The 20,365-nt window shown below is 39.6% G+C and overlaps 1 protein-coding gene across 4 annotated transcripts in view; it reads right to left on the bottom strand.

The window, feature by feature from the left end:
• The window catches only part of RHOBTB1 (Rho related BTB domain containing 1), an 83,022-nt gene that overhangs the window by 15,977 nt on the left and 46,680 nt on the right, over positions 1–20,365 (bottom strand). For all 4 annotated transcript variants that reach the window (XM_043551730.1, XM_043551729.1, XM_037905555.2 and 1 more), the window contains one exon: positions 228–413. In XM_043551730.1, the coding sequence (XP_043407665.1) occupies positions 228–413 (186 nt within the window). The remainder of the gene's footprint in view (positions 1–227; positions 414–20,365) is intronic.

Consider the following 20,365-nt stretch of genomic DNA (forward strand, 5'->3'; position numbering starts at 1 on the left):
TGTAGAAAATGCATTGTCAAACAGCATTTCACTTATTAAGAGCTTACAGTATGAACAGACAAGAGAACAGACAGGATGTGAAACAGTGTTATTTATCTTCATTTTATAAGATGGAAAACTAAGGCAAACAGACCATACTGGGTGATAATATAATTTCTTTTCAGAAAAATAGTATATTTGATTAAAACCCAGAACCTTTTAAAATGTGAATTTTTAAAAAACTTTACCTTGCTAAAGGCCGTCTGGCTCTATTAACAGCTTCAAGATCAGCGTAACGAAGATCCAGCTGGCAGCCAACCAAAATAACAGGTGTGCGAGGACAAAAGTGCTTGATTTCTTGATACCACATTGTTTTCACATGATTCAAGGAATTAGGATTAGCAATTGAAAAACACAGAACAACTACATCAGACCTAAAATGAAATCAAGAAGAAAAAAAAAATATATATATACACACACACACATACAAACGTAATCAAAATTAATCTTTCCATTGTAGCTTCATGTATTTTCATTAATACTAACTGATACTGCTCAACCACACTTTCAAAAACACACTGAATCCCTGATATTAAGATACATCTTATTCATAAGATTGATAAAAGCTACACAGTCCATCACAACAGCACGTGAACACAAAATATCAGACACAGAAAGCTTCTTAATTCCAGATTCAATGTAAGTTATGTGCATGTATAAGCAGAGTGTTCGTCTATTCTGCAGAAGTTTACAGTAGCTAGAGTTTGTTATTCTCTATTTTGACTCTGCGGGATTGTCATCGCCTGCAAAAACATTTCTGGTCACTGACACCAAAATTTCATATTATCAGGTCACCGTCACCCTAAGGGCATCCCAATGCCAGTTGGCACACTGTGGTCTTGATATATACTCAAAAGCTGGCATGTAACATACCACTAGAAAACTAATAGTTCACTGATCATTAATCTTCTTCCATGATGTATGTATGGTAAACCCACAAAACGACTTCACAGATATGTAATGGAAATATGTTCTTAACATGTATTTGTCAACAAGTGCCTAAGCCGTGCCTGTTCCAGATAAAGGAATGTTGCTCCACCTGCTTGAATGTGTCTCCAATGTAAATTAAGCAAGGTATGACCAAGGACAAAGAAAAGCACATTTACACGCAAGGTAAGCAAAGCCCACAGGAGAGCACAGGGGAAATATGACCACTTAATCCTGATTGGGTGGTGGAGACTGCATCCTCAGGAAGCCTTCCTGACTCTTGAAGCAGGATCAGCAAACTTTGGCAGATATAAGCAGAGAGAAGAAAAAGCCATTTTGGCATCCTTCACCTAAAGAGATGAAGGAACCAAGCACTTTGAGCTTTGTGCAGGGTCCAGGCCAGAAAGTCTGGTCAGCCATGTTGGAAAAGAGACTTGGTGAAAAACACTTTGAACAACAGACTGTAATCTGTTAAGTCATGCTGTGAGAGCATGCTGCTGGTGTCAGGCACTTGATACCAGTCAGCTCTGTATTTTTAGGGAACCAGGGCGCAGTATCTAGCCTGTCTGACTCATGAAAGACACCCTCCCCCCCCAATCTCTGCTTGAACCAAAACTGATCAGAGAAAAGGCTTGCAGAGAGCAGTGAAGGGCGTTGGGAGACATACATAGACCCCTCCTGACAAGGGTGACAAGATTAAGACATCTCCATTAGCATACAGAATGAAGAATAGAGACAACTCCCCTAGCCTCATCTGCATGAAAGATGGGACAGGGATTAGCATAAAGAATGAAGAACAGAGAACCGCACTGAACTCTGGGACCAGAAAAGCAGGGACGCACTGCATCATGGGAATCTCTGCTCCAGATGTTAATGAACCTATGCCTGCACACACCCAGCTCAGGAATTATCAGACCAATTCTAGTAATAAATTCTTGATAGATATCCAAAATACTGAAGGAGCCTAATTGCATTGTGAGCTCCCTGGAAGAAAACACCACCCATAGCCAAGAGTGATCAGCTCCTATTGTCTAGCCTAAAGAAAACCCTTAAGCCATCAGTTTACCCAAACACAAATCTAGTGTTCTCCCTTGAAGCACTGTATTTTCTCTACAAAAACCCCTACCTATGCCCAAGTAAGCATTCTGATGCATAGACTCAAACTCTGCATCACTGCCACTGGGACTCCATCTCCTGACTGATCGTGTTGGGGTCTCTGCCTGTCTCCTGCACTCAGGACCCACAGCTACCACCATCACCTGGGAATCCCGACCAGTTCATGCTTCAGGGCGTGGTGAGATCCTTTTTTCCCCTCTCTCTCTGTTTTCCTTTCTACCTCAGGTATTAACTTTTAAAAATGTATGTTATGTTGGTTTAGGCTCTCCTTGTGTAGTTATCACTATTATTCAATAAATAACTTATGGTTAAGCTGGTTGCTTCTTTCTCTCTCTCTCTGAACTTTACTCTTTTGTGTTTTTAGCTTCCCCCATTTACTCTGCAGCAACACTTCTTTTACCTAAGCGAAAGATCCCTGTAGTGCCCAAAAATACTGTGGGGTTTGCTCATCAAGTGAGTTACTACCAGTACAATTGTGATGTGAAAGTGGGATAGGGACGTGTTAAACCTGTGGCACATCGGGGGGTGGGCGGGGAGGAGGGGGGGCAGCTGAAAGTGCTGCTCAGCCCAGCCTACTGAGACCAGGGGCACATAAGGGTGACAGCTTGAAGGTTCTGCTTAACCCAGCCCATTGAGTACAGGGACATATGAGGGGATCAGCTTGAGAGTGCTGATTGACCCGGTCCACTCAGACTGCTCTGTTAGTGTGTGTGTGTGTGCGCGCACACGCTCATCGAGTTCTAGGGCTGGAGGAACCCAGTCCTGGGGAACCTAGGTCCTGCAGGATAGCCCCATTGGGGGGGGACTTGCAGAAGGAAGGAGTAGAGATCCATATGAACACACAAGTGACATAAGCAGTACATTAATAGAATTACAGAACCCCCTCTCCCCCACAGAAGAGTAACCCTAATAAATAAGCATACCCCAAAGTAAGGGGCATATTTGGTAACACTCTGAAACAAGGCTGCACAGCATAGAGATGCCAGGGGTACAGGACACAGCCCCTTACTGGTTTGGGTTGAACCCCAAAGCATCACCTAGCAGTTGAGTAAAAATGCGAAAGGCTTCAGGATAGCCAAATGAGCACACAGGTCACATTTCTGAAACTGTAATGAAGAAATACAACTACCACAGACCTCTATACAATGATAAAATATTTGTTGTGTGGAGTGACTGCAAGGCAGTACCTCCAAGATCTTAATTAAAGTCTTCAAAATTGTAATTGATGAAGAATTTCCAGTATTGACCATTTCTTTAATATGGACTAAACACCTCTCACCCCCCAAACGATATAATGGAACGGGTAAAAAAAAAACCAAAACGAAAAACAACAGTGTTGGGAAACAATTAACAACTAAAATGAGATCTGATAAAATTCACTGACATTTGTAGCTATGAGGAAAAATACTTTATCATAAGACATTAAATTAGGCTTGAATAAAGACTGGGAGTGGATGGGTCATTACACAAACTAAAACTATTTCCCCATGCTTATTTCCCACCCCCCCCACCATTACTCTCACCTTCCTGTCAACTGTTGGAAATGGGACATCCTGATCATCATTACAAAAGTTTTTTTTCCTCCTGCTGATTATAGCCCACCTTAATTGATCACACATTACAGTGTGTAATGGGTGGGAAACACCCATTTTTTCATGTTCTCTGTGTGTATATCTATCTACCTACTGTATTTTCCACAGCATGCATCCGATGAAGTGGATTTTAGCCCACGAAAGCTTATGCTCAAATAAATTTGTTAGTCTCTAAGGTGCCACAAGTACTCCTCATTCTTTTATCATAAGAGATTGTCAGTGTGTGTGTATGGGTCCATGAGCATGCAATTGTAAGGATCAAGATAATTTTTTGTAGCAAACAATTATCTATACAACTGTTTTGTTTCCTGTACCACTCTTCTGCCAAAAACTAGGGGACCAATTCAGGAAAACATGTAAAGCACAATTTTAAGTATGCACTTAAGTGTTTTCCTGAATTGGGCCTCAATCATTGTTCTGTTATTTGAGAGAGTGCTATTAAAAACTGGCTCCCAGCTCTTGGTCCCTCAGCTGATAGATGCTTGAAGCATCATGAATGTAATATAAGTTGCATACCCCTCTTAGGGAAAGGAAAGTGCTGAATAATAGCTTTAAGAAGAATTGAGAGAAAGGGGACTCATTTTTTTAAAAACTAGAGTTATCCCTAAAGAGTCATCAACAGAATAGTAGCAGCTAAACTCAGCAATAAGCTACTCGTCTCATTTCTATTAAACTTTAATTTAGCACAAATTTATTGTGTATGCAGTTTGTGTAATGAATAGATAAAGCAAGACCTGTGAATCTCAACACTGGCCTTTTAAATCATTAATGAAACTGTTCAGTACTGCTGCTTTCTTCATTTCATTGAGGACACATATCTAGCAAGACTTACAGTTTCTAAAAATAGCCACATGCAATGCAGATACTGCTGAGAGCTTACATTTAATACAACAGAAGTGCTCTTGCTCTGAATTTATACCTTATATAAACTATAGCATATCTATAATATCTAGAGGAAAGGCAATTTACAATTTTTTAAAAAGTTATCAGTTAAACAAAGAGGGGTAGGTGGCATATACTCTACCTTTCCATATACTTTTGGGCGCTTGCTCCAAATTCAGGTGGTCTCACGTGCAATAAGTTTGACAGAGCTAACCTAGTATGTAGTGAGCATTTGTCCAGGTCACAAAACCATCACACAGTTTGGCAGTTGACAATGAAAATAGTAAGGTGAAGTGATGGGGGCTGAGGAACATTGACAAAGTGAGAGAAAGGGGGAAAACTGTGTAGTGTGTACTCATGAAATGCCTGGCTTCAATCTCTGCTATTACTTTTTAAATTCAAATTCATTAGTGTTGCCAGAAAGAAAAGTGTATCTTACTGTATGAGTATCTGACAGTTGAATCATGCTAACTGTAACTAAACATCTAACAGATTTTATAGTGAAACAGGACAGAACGTAAAGTCAGTCTCGGCTTGATGATCAGAGGTTACTAGGGCTGTCGATTAATTGCAGTTAACTCACGCGATTAACTAAAAAAAATTAATTGCAATTAATCACAGTTTTAATCTCACTGTTAAACAATAGAATACCAATTGAAATGTATTAATATTTTTGCACGTTTTTCTACATTTTCAAATACATTGATTTCACTTACAAGTATACAAAGTTGACAGTGCTCACTTTATATTATTGTTTTTGATTACAAATATTTGCACTGTAAAAATGATAGACAAAAATAGTATTTTTTAAATTCACCTCATACAAGTACTGTAGTGCATCTCTTTATTGTGTAAGTGCTCCTTACAAATGTAGACTTTTTTTGTTACATAACTGCACTCAGAAACAAAACAATGTAAACATTTAGGAGCCTACAAGTCCACTCAGTCCTACTTGTTTGTCTGAGTGACTGGCTAACCAAGAAGTTCATTTACATTTACGGGAGATTATGCTGCCTGCTTCTTATTTACAGTGTCACCTAAAAGTGAGAAGAGAGGTTCGCATGGCATTTTTGTAGCCAGCATTGCAATGCATTTATGTGCCAGTTATGCTAAACATTTGTATGCCCCTTCATGCTTCGGCCACCATTCCAGAGGATATGCTTCCATGCTGATACAGGATGTAGACCTGAGGTTGAAAAGGATTCTAAAGGGAGCAGGAAAGAATCCCCTAATTATCCTTCATGTGGGAACAAATGATACGGCTAGATTCTCGCTGGAAAGTATTAAGGGAGACTATGCTAGGCTGGGGAAGACGCTTAAAGATATAGAGGCTCAGGTAATCTTTAGTGGGATTCTGCCTGTTCCTAGAGAAGGGCAACAAAGGTGTGACAAGATTATGACTATCAACAGATGGCTTAGGCAGTGGTGCTATAAGGAGGGCTTTGGGATGTATGGCCACTGGGAGGCATTCATGGACAAAGGACAGTTCTCTCGGGATGGACTTCATCTGAGTAGGGAAGGAAATAGACTTCTAGGATGGAGGCTGGCACAACTGATTAAGAGAGCTTTAAACTAGGAATTTGGGGGAGATGGTTGGGAGCTGTCCAGGTAATCTCCACGTCGGATTCTAGCATTGAGAGGAAAGAAAACGAAGTAAGAGAGGACACAGTCATGGGTAGGAGGAAGGGCAGTGTAGATACCAGTCTAATAGGTTATACTGGCTGTAGAATGACCGTGCCTAATAGGGTACAGAATGTGAGCGAGGCCAAACAGCAAAAATTAAGATGTTTGTACACTAATGCAAGGAGCCTAGGTAACAAAATGGAGGAACTAGAGCTACTGGTGCAGGAAGTGAAACCAGATATTACAGGGATAACAGAAACATGGTGGAATAGTAGTCATGACTGGACTACAGGTATTGAGGGGTATGTGCTGTTTAGGAAAGACAGAAATAAAGGTAAATGTGGTGGAGTAGCATTGTATATCAACGATGAGGTAGAATGTAAAGAAATAAGAAGCAATGAAATGGACATGACTAAGTCTGTCTGGGCAAAAATTACATTGGGGAAGAAAACTATTAGAGCCTCCCCTGGGACAGTGCTTGGGGTGTGCTATAGACCGCCAGGATCTAATTTGGATATGGATAGAGCCCTCTTTAATATTTTTAATAAAGTAAATACTAATGGAAACTGTGTGATCATGGGAGACTTTAACTTCCCAGATATAGACTGGAGGACGAGTGCGATTCCTAGATGCGATAGCTGATGGATTCCTTCAGCAAGTAGTTGCTGAACCGACTAGAGGGGATGCCATTTTAGATCTGGTTTTGGTGAGTAGTGAGGACCTCATAGAAGAAATGGTTGTAGGGGATAGTCTTGGCTCAAGTGATCATGAGCTAATTCTGTTCAAACTAAACGGAAGGATTAACAAAAATAAATCTGCAACTAGGGTTTTTGATTTCAAAAGGGCTGACTTTCAAAAATTAAGGAAATTAGTTAGGGAAGTGGATTGGACTGAAGAACTTCTGGATCTAAAGGAAGAGAAGGCCTGGGATTATTTTAAATCAAAGTTGCAGAAGCTATCGGAAGCCTGCATCCCAAGAAAGGGGAAAAAATTCATAGGCAGGATTGAAGACCAAGATGGATGAGCAAGCATCTCGGAGAGGTGATTAAGAAAAAGCAGAAAGCATACAGGGAGTGGAAGAAGGGAGGGATCAGCAAGGAAAGCTACCTCATTGAGGTCAGAACATGTAGGGATAAAGTGAGACAGGCTAAAAGTCAAGTAGAGTTGGACCTTGCAAAGGGAATTAAAACCAATAGTAAAAGGTTCTATAGTCATATAAATAAGAAGAAAACAAAGAAAGAAGAAGTGGGACTGCTAAACACTGAGGATGGAGTGGAGGTCAAGGATAATCTAGGCATGGCCCAATATCTAAACAAATACTTTGCCTCAGTCTTTAATAAGACTCAAGAGGATCTTAGGGATAATGGTAGCAAGACAAATGGGAATGACGATATGGAGGTAGACATTACCATATTTGAGGTATAAGCGAAACTCGAACAGCTTAATGGAACTAAATCGGGGGGCCCAGATAATCCTCATCCAAGAATATTAAAGGAATTGGCACATGAAATTGCAAGCCCATTAGCAAGAATTTTTAATGAATCTGTAAACTCAGGGCATTGTACTGTATGATTGGAGAATTGCTAACATAGTTCCTATTTTTAAGAAAGGGAAAAAAAGTGATCTGGGTAATACAGGCCTGTTAGTTTGACATCTGTAGCATGCAAGATCTTGGAAAAAATTTTGAAGGAGAAGGTAGTTCAGGACATTGAGGTCAATGGTAAATGGGACAAAATACAACTGGTTTTACAAAAGGTAGATCGTGCCAAACCAACCTGATCTCCTTCTTTGAGAAAGTAACAGATTTTTTAGACAAAGGAAACGCAGTGGATCTAATTTACCTAGATTTTAGTAAGGCATTTGATACCGTGCCACATGGGGAATTATTAGTCAAATTGGATAAGATGGGGATCAATAGGAAAATTGAAAGGTGGATAAGGAATTGGTTAAAGGGGAGACTACAACGGGTCCTACTGAAAGGTGAACTGTCAGGCTGGAGGGAGGTTACCAGTGGAGTTCCTCAAGGATCAGTTTTGGGACCAATCTTTTTATTACTGACCTTGGCACAAAAAGTGGGAGTGTGCTAATAAAGTTTGCGGATGATACAAAGCTGGGAGGTATTGCCAATTTAGAGAAGGACAGGGATATCCTACAGGAGGATCTGGATGACCTTGTAAACTGGAGTAATAGTAATAGGATGAAATTTAATAGTGAGAAGTGTAAGGTCATGCATTTAGGGATTAATAACAAGAATTTTAGTTATAAGCTAGGGACACATCAATTAGAAGTAACGGAGGAGGAGAAGGACCTTGGAGTATTGGTTGATCATAGGATGACTATGAGCTGCCAATGTGATATGGCCGTGAAAAAAGCTAATGCGGTCTTGGGATGCATCAGGCGAGGTATTTCCAGTAGGGATAAGGAGGTTTTAGTACCATTATACAAGGCACTGGTGAGACCTCACCTGGAGTACTGTGTGCAGTTCTGGTCTCCCATGTTTAAGAAGGATGAATTCAAACTGGAACAGGTACAGAGAAGGGCTACTAGGATGATCCAAGGAATGGAAAACTTGTCTTATGAAGGGAGACTCAAGGAGCTTGGCTTGTTTAGCCTAACCAAAAGAAGGTTGAGGGGAGATATGATTGCTCTCTATAAATATATCAGAGGGATAAATACCGGAGAGGGAGAGGAATTATTTAAGCTCAGTACCAATGTGGACACAAGAACAAATGGATATAAACTGGCCACCAGGAAATTTAGACTAGAAATTAGATGAAGGTTTTTAACCATCAGAGGAGTGAAGTTTTGGAATAGCCTTCCAAGGGAAGCAGTGGGGGCAAAAGATCTATCTGGCTTTAAGATTAAACTCGATAAGTTTATGGAGGAGCTGGATAGATGGGATAAGATGATTTTGGTAATTAAATATTCATGGTAAATAGGCCCAATGGCCTGTGATGGGATATTAGATGGGGTGGGATCCTAGTTACCCAGGAAAGAATTTTCTGTAGTATCTGGCTGATGAATCTTGCCCATATGCTCAGGGTTTAGCTGATCGCCATATTTGGGGTTGGGAAGGAATTTTCCTCCAGGGCAGATTGGAAGAGGCCCTGGAGGTTTTTCGCCTTCCTCTGTAGCATGGGGCACGGGTCACTTGCTGGAGGATTCTCTGCTCCTTGAAGTCTTTAAACTATGATTTGAGGACTTCAATAGCACAGATATAGGTGCGAGGTTTTTTGCAGGAGTGGTGGGTGAAATTCTGTGGCCTGCGTTGTGCAGGAGGTCAGACTAGATGATCATAATGGTCCCTTCTGACCTAAATATCTATAATCTATGATGATGCTCGTTAAAAAAAAAAGCATTAATTAAATTTATGACTGAACTCCTTGAGGGAGAACTGTATGTCTCCTACTCTGTTTTACTCACATTCTGCCATATGTTTCATGTTACAGCAGTCTTGGATGATGACCCAGCACGCTGTTCGTTTTAAAAATACTTTCACTGCAGATTTGAAAAAAACCAAAGAAGGTACCAATGTGAGATTTCTAAAGATAGCTACAGCACTTGACCCAAGGTTTAAGAATCTGAAGTGCTGTCCAAAATCTGAGAGGGAAGGAGGTGTGGAGCATGCTTTCAGAAGTCTTAAAAGAGCATTACTCCGATGCGGAAACTACAGAACTCCAGCCACCAAAAAAGAAAATCAACCTTCTGTTGGTGGCATCTGACTCAGATAATGAAAATGAACATGCATCGGTCTGCATTGCTTTGCATTGCTACCGAGCAGAACCCATCATCAGCATGGATGCATGTCCCCTGGAATGGTGGTTGAAAGATGAAGGGGGACATATGAATCTTTAGCACATCTGGCACGTAAGTATCTTGCAATGCCGGCTACAACAGTGCCATGTGAACACCTGTTCTCACTTTCAGGTGATATTGTAAACAAGAAGCTGGCAGCATGATCTCCTGCAAATGTAAACAAACTTGTTTGTCTGAGTGATTGGCTGACCAAGAAGTAGGACTGAGTGGACTTGTAGGCGCTAAATGTTTACATTGTTTTGTTTTTGAGTGTAGTTATTTTTTGTACATAATTCTATATTTGTAAGTTTAACTTTAATGATAAAGAGACTGCACTACAGTACTTTTATTAGGTGAATTAAAAAATATTATTTCTTTTTTATAGTACAAATATTGTAATCAAAAATAACCATATAAAGTGAGCACTGTACACTTAGTATTCTGTGCTGTAGTTGAAATCAATATATTTGAAAATGTAGAAAACATACAAAAATATTTAAATAAATGGTATTCTATTATTAATTGTTCTATTAATCTTTTTAATCGCATGATTAATCTTTTTTTAATCACTTGACAGCCCCAGAGGTTACCATTTAAAACTTAATATATAGCTGGATGAACCACCCAAGTAGTACAAGCATAATGTTGAGATGTGGGGGAAGCTGGTTCCTTCAACTATATCAGTATGATACTATGTTTGTTGGGAATTATGGGATCTAACATTTTCTGTTGTATTTCTAATGGAGTGCAAAAAAAAGCATGAAGGAAAATACATATGTTACAGATTTATTCTTTATATTGCCTTACGGGCTAGCGTCACCAAGATTGGATCCCTGTTGTGCTTGGTACTGTGCAAACACATAGTAAAAAACAGTCCTTGTTATAAAGAGCTTAAAAGCTAAACATACAAGATAGATAAAGGACAGGAACAGAAACAGAGGCACAAGAGAGTTGCTCATGCCACACAACAGGCCAGTGGTGGTAGAGCTGGGAATAGGACTCAGGTCTGCTGGTTCCCAAGTAGACAGACAAATCTTGCTTACCATACTCATATGCAAGCAGCTTCACGGAAGTCAGTAAGGCTGGGAGGATTTCGACCACCAAAATAGATTTGTTGGGGTAAAATGCAGGGAAGAGGAATTGTCAACATAAGCAGAACATTGTTTGGGCACTTATTTTAAATAGGCAACTTTTCTTGTAACATAGGGGCTACACAAATTTACTCATTTATTTATACACTGAAGTACAACAGACACTTTTTTATTTTTGTTAATTAAAAGGGAAACTGGTTGAAAGCCATGCATTAACATTCCCAAACATTAAAATCCTTACCGAAGTTATTAAAACCACCTCAGACAATTAAAATGGAAAAAAAACATTTCCAAAGAGAAGTTAGATTTTATGTGGTTTGTTTACTTTGGCATCACTCTCAGCTTGGACAAAGAAAAAGGACTAGTCAGTTCCACTTTTATTTACAATCAAGTTTTATTCTACTTTCTATTGATGCAGCAGTGTGTGGATTTTAAACATTGTAGGTAAAATTTTATTTAAGACAAATAAGAGGGAAAATCTTTCAACTTTAATTTAAGAATTATAAATAGAAGCATTTCTATTTCCTTTAGCATTAAGGGCTAGTTTAGAACTTCTATTATGGAGCATTCTTCAAAGTGCATCATAAAATTTAGCTGGGTAACAAGTAACCAGATTTTTGTCAACTACTAATGATGGTGTATAATTAGACTTATTACATATACTGAGATTCAGTGGCAAAGACCACGGGATACAAAGTTAAGTGACGTCATTGACTCAAATATGAAATCCTTATTTTCTGGTGCTGTGGATATATCAAAAGTAAGAGATAAATTATTAATAAAAAACAAAACTATATTAAATATGGATCTGAAATCCTCATCTGCCTTATGGTTTGGAATGTCTCAACCACATTAAATATTAGCCCAAACCATCCACAACTGGCTATGGGTAGCACTAATAATTGCAAAATAACTGACATACTATGGTTGAGGGAAGGATTTTATACCTCCAAAAGAGGCAAAGCAACTTATTTCCGCCCAGCTCAGGCTGTTGGACAGGAGAGAGTGGAACATAAATCTGAAAAAATTGATAGATAGAAATTATGAACATTTCTTTTAGATGGAGATCCAGCTACCATGTCACCTCCTCTCTGGATGACTGCAAGGCATGCTACATGAGGCAACACATTAAAATTCTCTCTTCCTCTCCAGGCCCCTCAGTCTGAAATATCCCAATTTGTTGATCATTAGGGCATGTTGAAAGGCCCATCTCTTTCCCCTGACTTGGGGGGCGGGGGAGAAAAGGGGCATGCTAAAAACTATCTGTGGATTAGACAGGCTACTGTTTAGGTTTGATTTCATCGTGTTAGTTACTTTGTTTTTTAAGTGTGGGCTGCTGCTTTATTTTTTAAAGTTACTGTACTTTTAATTGTGTCAGAGGCAACTAGAGCCCTGGATAGGAGCTTTTCAAATACTGACTATGAAACGAGAGAAATAATTTTTAAGAGCAAAATGGGCATGTCTTAGCCTGTCTTTCTGACCCTAACCACAATATACTTACTGAACTTTTAAAATACAAAATCCACTAATTTACACGGTTATTATATCAGTGTGTTTAGTGACAAAAGCACAGTATTATTTCTGGAGAACAATTTGCTCTTTCTAGAATGCAAAGAAGTTTTTCCTTCGACAATCGAACAGGTCCCGCAGCTATAAAATACTGTTATGGCGCCAGATGGTGCTGTTACACAGTCTTACAAGTTGTTCTCAGCATGCAAGCCATGTTCAATCTTAGGGTAGATCTATAGTTCAAGCTGGGAGTGTGATTCCCAGTTCAGGGAGACGTACTTGTGCTAGCCCTCATTCGGCTAGTGCGATAAAAATAGAGTGTGGTTGCAGCCATGTGAGGGCTAGCTGCCTCAAGTATGCACCTAGAGTCTCAGTTTGGCACACACTCAGGGCCCCAGCCCCTCCCATTGTCTGTGCTGACACTTCTACGCTGCATTTTTCGCTTGCTACTGCTTCAAGTGCAGGCCTACCCTTAAAAGAAATGCTGTACTGTTATTCTGTGATTTCAGGGGGAGGTACTGCAAGTAGGAGAGCGTCCTCTTTGTATTAATCTAACTAGAGTCCATCCCTGAGGCAGAGTTGCCTCTGTAAAACTGGGCATTATTTTTGGGACTCAGATTTTTTAAAGAGGCATTTGCTTGCATGCCATTTGTGACCTCCTCTGTTCATGAACTGGCATAACAACTTGTACTAAAAATATACCCGGACTCTCCATCACTGATTTCTCTTCCAAAGGGAAACCAACTGCAAGGCCCAGACATCTGCTAGTGACACAGCGGCAACACTATCCCCATTTGAGGCAGAATTTCAAGAAAACAGAGACATTCAATAATTTGTCATTAGACACTGTCATAAATATAAAGGGAAGGGTAAACACCTTTAAAATCCCTCCTGGCCAGAGGAAAAAACCTTTCACCTGTAAAGGGTTAAGAAGATAGGATAACCTCACTGGCACCTGACCAAAATGACCCATGAGGAGACAACATACTTTCAAAGCTGGAGGGGGGGGCGGGGGGAGAAACAAAGGTTCTCGGTCTGTGTGTTGCTTTTGCCAGGAACAGAAAAGGAATGGAGTCTTTAGAACTTAGTAAGTAATCTAGTTAGATATGCGTTAGATTCTGTTTTGTTTAAATGGCTGAGAAAATAAGCTGTGCTGAATGGAATGTATATTCCTGTTTTTGTGTCTTTTTGTAACTTAAGGTTTTGCCTAGAGGGATTCTCTATGTTTTGAATCTGATTACCCTGTAAGGTATTTACCATCCTGATTTTACAGAGGTGATTCTTTTACTTTTTCTTCAATTAAAGTCCTTCTTTTAAGAACCTGATTGTTTTTTCATTGTTCTTAAGATCCAAGGGTTTGGATCTGTGTTCACCTATGCAAATTGGTGAGGATTTTTATCAAGCCTTCCCCAGGAAAGGGGGTATAGGGTTTGGGAGGATTTTGGGGGGGGGGGGGGGGGAGACGTTTCCAAGCAGGCTCTTTCCCTGTTATATATTTGTTAGATGCCTGATGGTGGCAGCAATAAAGTCCAAGGGCAAAAGGTAAAATAGTTTGTACCTTGAGGAAGTTTTAACCTAAGCTGGTAAAAATAAGCTTAGGGGGTTTTTCATGCAGGTCCCCACATCTGTACCCTAGAGTTCAGAGTGGGGAAAGAACCTTGACAGACACACTGCCTGGAGACTTTGTGAAAGGGCTAAAACTGTATATGACTCTCAACTGCAAGGTCTGGGTCCCGTAGGTCAGACCTTTCCTAATGTTTGTAGATGCTTTGATTTGGGTCAATTTCTACCTAAAAAAGACTGGCTGAATTTGGAAATATACCTGTTGTAGAAATTAAAAGAAAAACATGTTTAAGTATTTTTGCTTCATCACTTCAGCATTTAATTTATGGTCTCAAGACATTTTGGGGGGAATAAATGAAAGTGGTACATGCAAGACTTTGTTCACCTTGACAAAGCCCTGGCTGGGATCATTTAGCTGGGGATTGGTCCTGCTTTGAGCAGGGGGTTGGACTAGATGACCTCCTGAGGTATCTTCCAACCCTCATCTTCTATGATTCTAGGTGATTTAGCCCCAAGCAAGGGGGCCTTGTATTGCTCTCTAGAGTCACCTGCCAACCAACCAAAAAGAAATATTGATGGGTTTGGAAGGGAGTCCTTTCAAGCAGAAGGCAGAGCTGTGACGCAGGAAAGGGGCAGAGAACTTGCAAGGCAGTAAAACGAGGAGGATCTGCCTGAGAAAAAGTCCTGCCTCTGTGGTACTCACTGATCTGGAAATCAATGCTGAACCACACTGGTGAAAAAAAAAAAAAAAAAAAAAAAAAAAAAAAAGAGAAAAAGTCTAGCACTACTGCCCTATTATCTTCTTTCCTTTTAGAAGGACAAGCCAAAAATACCAATTGTTTTTAGATGGCTTATAAAGAGATCCAAAAGCCAAATCCGACAGAATAAATTTATGGGTAGCTGAACTAAATCAGAAACATTTCAGTTTAACTCAAAAAGTTATTGCACAAATTTACCCACAGCAAATGTTTTTTAGAATACATTTGACAAAAAGTTCAGGTAATTTCCCTCCTTTTATTTTTTTAAATTTAATTATTTATTTAAATTTCCCTACTTCTGAGCTTTCCCTGCAAGCAGAAACAGAAATGCCAGATTTCAGCGAGGGAGGATGTTTTGTGAAACAGAGAATTCTGAGTAATTTCAAACAAACATTCACATTCCTTAGAATTTATCTGAACTACTGAACCCTTTGAAGTCCATTAATCACCAATAGTTTTCCTTCCATTCCCTGGATCATTTTAGTGCCATATATAGAAATATCCCCACAAACGTCCCCCTTAGTTTTACCACATCCTTTGAAACCTGCATGTCAGCTGCAATTCTTCTGGCTGAAGTGGGACTGGAGGAGAATTATCCAAATAACACTTAACCATCTGAAAGGGACTCGTCTTAATTCAAATTAAGTCTTTTCCTCAGCCCGGATTTAGCACACTAGCTGTACAAGACTCCCAAGCCTTGTCAGTTCATGCACTGACAGACTGAATCCAAGAATTAAACCCAAGATCTCCTTTGTGGCAGCATAAAACATACTGCTATCAACTCAACTATGTAAAAGAAATTTTCATTCAGTTATAAAGGTATCTTTCATGCATGCATTTCAAAGAGCTGGAAAAAAACCCCTGCAGATAGATATAAGCAAGGCAGAGTTTTAAGTGGATTCAGAGTTTAGTAAATGCAATAGCAGCCTTCATATGAGATGGAAAGGAATTATAAGTGACAAGTAAGCATAACAAAATGACCCAAAGATGAAGGACCTGTGTGCACATGAACAACAGATGGAAGGCCTGATGAACTAAAATACAAGGAGTGCCCTGACGTGAAGAACTAAAGGTTTCCAAGTAAGATAGGGCAAGACAATGCAGTGTCTTACAGGTGAGTGGGAGAATCATTTAATTCTATACTTTACTGATAGCAGTGAAGCTTCTTAAGTACACGTGTTATGTGCAAAACTGTCAAAATACCCTGAAATATATTCACAATTTGTAGTGAGTAGCACGCAGACCTCTTTCTAAAAATTCTGTAACTTCAGGTTTTGTACAACACACCACCACCAAAAGAGTATCAACTATCTTTTTAAAAATTATAATGATCACATATTTCAAAACTATGTTTAAAAAGTGGAAAGAGCTTTTTTGCTCATTCCTTACCAACTATGAACACCACTTCATAAAATTACATGTTTTAAGCCTTTTCTATGTTTCTTCTGATGTACTCACGGTACATATAGAGAGAACCAAAGAGGACTGCAGTATCATAAAAATGACAAAAATATCTCATTTCCCACTGTAAAAGCCTGGAGATCTATTCTCCCTGCAGTACAAATAACCAACCAGATACAGCACTAATGGCAACTGGAAAGTTGTCTGGAACAAAATATCAAGGCAAAGCTATTTCTTAAAGTTTAAATAGACTGCTTACAAAGTCATGGTATATGGTTAATTTTACTTCTGACTCTAAGAATTAGGTTTACTCATTATTACATCTTAGTCATTTACATAAGGATGAGATCATTTTAGCACCGAACACAGAGCATAGAAATGAACCAATTCACGTGGAAACTGCTTTAACTTTTCTCTCGGGCTGAATTCTACAGCCCTGAATTGAGTAAACTTCCACTGAAGTCAGTGGGCATTTTGCACAATTCAGTTCCACAGAACTGGGCTCAATCTATCTTTTTAAGGAACACAGAGCTTGTGTGGTCCGTTCCTAATTTACAAACAGAGATGCTGTGCTACATATAATTCCATTTAGTAGGAGTGCTTTGACACTAAAGAATATTTACAGGTTCTGTACACCATGCAGAAAGAAAGATTGGGCCTTCTGTTTCAACACAGAACGAAAAGGTGAGGAACCAAGAACAAATGGCATCCAGGAAGACAGTGGTTTCAGCTCTTGATGTAACAGACCATCTGAGCAACTTAGAGCAAACTCCAAAACTCAGGATGTGGTGGGAAGATTCTGGTAAGTAATCAGATAATGTTTGTTTAAAGGTGTATTGTAATGGGGTGGCTTGTTCACTTTAAACAGGAGTGGGGCATAAAGCCTTGGACCGGCTAGCCCTGTTTCATGACACATCCCCTTTAAGGAAACAAGTGTTCGAGAGAGCAACAGACAACCTTGGAAATGGGACCAGGTATTAGTCTGGGAGCTACTTCCTGAGCATGATAAAAACCAGCAGTTGGGGAACTCCCAAAAGAAGAGAGGGCAGACAGCCTGGAGAATGAGCACTTTTAGACTAATTTTGTTACTTTTGCAAGCAGTTGATTCATGGATAGGAACAATATTTCAAAAATCTCTCTCTAGATTTAATAGACCTTAATCAAATGCACAGAAGGAAGAGTAACAGAAAGACTCAGCAATAAATACACCAAAAGACCCAAGTCCACAAGCAGTGATCCACAGTAAACAAAATATTCATTTTGCAAGAGATGAAGAAGAGATTAAATGTCAAATCATTTGAAGCAAGAGTATTAAGAAAGGGAAAAGAACATTTTAAGATAGGGTCTGCAATGATGAGGAAAGTCAGGGAAGCAAAGAGAAACGGGAGTTCCAAAGATGTGGGAGTACAACAGAGTAAAGCATGATTTTTGTAAATGGCAACAGAATAATGAATTACATAGCTAGCCACAGTAGGAAGATTGTGAGAAGACAGAGGCCAGGATGTTGGAGATTAAAGGGAATAATGACTGGCTTCGGCACAATCACTGAGTGCAAGAGTGTGATTTTTACACAGGGATAGGAAGCCATTAAAAATGAAATTGGGGAAGACTTGAAAGCAAAGCAAAGCAAAATCAGATGAATTTAGTGGTAAGAAACCCTCATGTGACTGCATCACAGAACTTTATCTTTCTTCAGTAATGAAAAATCTTATTGTCTGGGCTATTGCCAACAATAGCTTTCTGAATTATTTATGACAGCTGAAGCCTTGAAATTTCAAATGGTGCACTGGTATCAAATAGCAATGGACATGTGCACTCAGTCTGAGGTGGATAGTTGTGTCCATATATATTTCTACTACCCTATACACCTCTGAGGAAATCTTGACCCAGAATCTTGGAGTCTTAGAAGTCTAGTGGGTTTAACAGATCCTAATATTGCATCTTATCAATTCAGAGCTACTTATGGTGGCCAAAGTCATCTCTGATGTCCCTTCTCAGGTTTAGCATATTCAAAAGATATTTTTATCTCTGCTATAAATGAAGGCTTTTAGAATAAACCACTTTTATAAGAGCAAGAATGGAAGAGATGTACTAGCATAAACAAAGAAGGGCGTGTGTATGTGTGTGTATTTTATGTACATAAACATTTTCATTGCAGTCAAAGAAGCCCTGCACTATTGCAACAGAGCCTCTCTATTCTAGCTATGTTATACAGATCTCAAGATAAGCCACATCATACACTACTGACATTCATTTGGCACCAGGTCTTTTAAAAGGAGAAAGAATTGCTGATCTCTAATAGAAATTCCATAACAGATTTTCATAAAAATTCACTACTTACAGTAAGATAAGACACAGGTGTAATGTGGGGAGGACAAATAACTGGACTTCACCAATTTGAATGGTCTAGGTATTCAAACATTTCAGTGGACAGGTTGAGAGCCTCCAATTCTAATACATGTGATGACAGAAAAGACTTTAATGAGTGTGTGCTTGTATGTACACACACAATATTAGACACAAAGACATAAATGAAAAATAAAATTTGATTTCAGAAGCTCATTTGAATGTCATCACCACTAAACTTGATCTGTCTACTATGCAATCTTCCTTGGGTCCAAACTGAGCCCAATTAAAATAGTACAAAAAAGGATGACTGTCTCAAATGTTAAACACTTCTCCGTAGGTCTCCTACAAGACTACCTGATGAAGAACTTGAGTGGCCTATAAAACACAGCCCTTTATATTTGGGTATTTTTAGTTTTTAAAATAGATTAGAGTAGAAGGGGAAGTTCACCAATTTTGTTGGCTGTCATCACATCTTAACATGATACAGTGATGCTGCGCAACATCATTTGTGGTGACGAGACATAGCAAGAGGAAAACAATGGGAACAAGAGATTAAATAGATCTGAAAGTAGTTTCTGTCCCCAGTAGCTGGCCCACTGCCAGATGAGCAAAAAAGAGTATCTGCTTGTGTGAAGCATTTACTGCTTTGAAGATGATCCCCAATTCCTCTAAAAAGACATATGGTATGTATACCTGTATGTAGTGTACTTGTAGCCATGTTGGTCCCAGGATATTAGAGAGACAAGGTGTGTGAGGTAATATCTTTTATTGGACCAAATTCTGTTGGTGAAAGAGACAAGTTTTAATAGCTCTGTGTGGCTTGAAACCTTCTCTCTCTCACCAACAGAAGTTGGTCCAATAAACGATATTACCTCACACACCTCGTCTCGCACATTTATACTTGATCAGAAGGAGAATCTGTACTGACGCAGAAATAAATATAGCTGGTCTGAGGTGCAGGAAGAGGCCTTAGCTCAGAGCATCTGAAAAACTCTGATAAAACTTCTCAGACTGCAGGCTGTTGCAAGACATTTTAAAACACACAGTAGAGTTTTAAGCAAAGTATCGATTTGTGGATCTGTCTTTCTTCCCCCTGAAAGGTGAAAGGGAGCTGGTGGCAGGGTTTCCCTCTTCCACCTTCCTCTGTGGGGGATAAGGAGCCAGAAGGAAGGATGTGAGACAGAGCTTCCTTCAGAGGAGGTGGAAGATGTGAACTCCCAGCTGGTCATTCACTCTTCTCAGGTGCTGCTACTGCTCTATTTACAGCTGGGAAGGCAGAGGGCCCCAGAAGCAACTCAGCCAGTCACCAGGTCTTGCTCACCTCACCAGCAAAGGTGGAGGGGATGCTGTAAGAGAGTAGTATGTATTAAAACAAGGAAATCGAGGTGATGTTGAGCCCTCCATCTCCTTGAAGCAGAGACAATGGAGCTGCTCTCCCTCTGACTTTAAGCATGGATAGGATATAATAGAGGGCAGTGATCAAACTAAAACACACTGAACCAACATTCTGTGAAGGTGTTGGAGTGTTTATGGCAGGAACCTTTGCTCATTGCATGGGAGTGAAAAATTGTGGATTTGATAGCAACCACCACCACTTCCTTTATTTAAAGTCCCTCAGAACTAAAGAGATTGTTGGTGATGAATTCATCTGCCAAGGAATGCAGACTTACAATGCCAAGGAGATATGTTTCTATGGATTCAATTATGTTGAACTTAGTGG

This window comes from Chelonia mydas, chromosome 7 (assembly GCF_015237465.2).
Source record: "Chelonia mydas isolate rCheMyd1 chromosome 7, rCheMyd1.pri.v2, whole genome shotgun sequence".
Taxonomy (NCBI): domain Eukaryota; kingdom Metazoa; phylum Chordata; order Testudines; family Cheloniidae; genus Chelonia; species Chelonia mydas.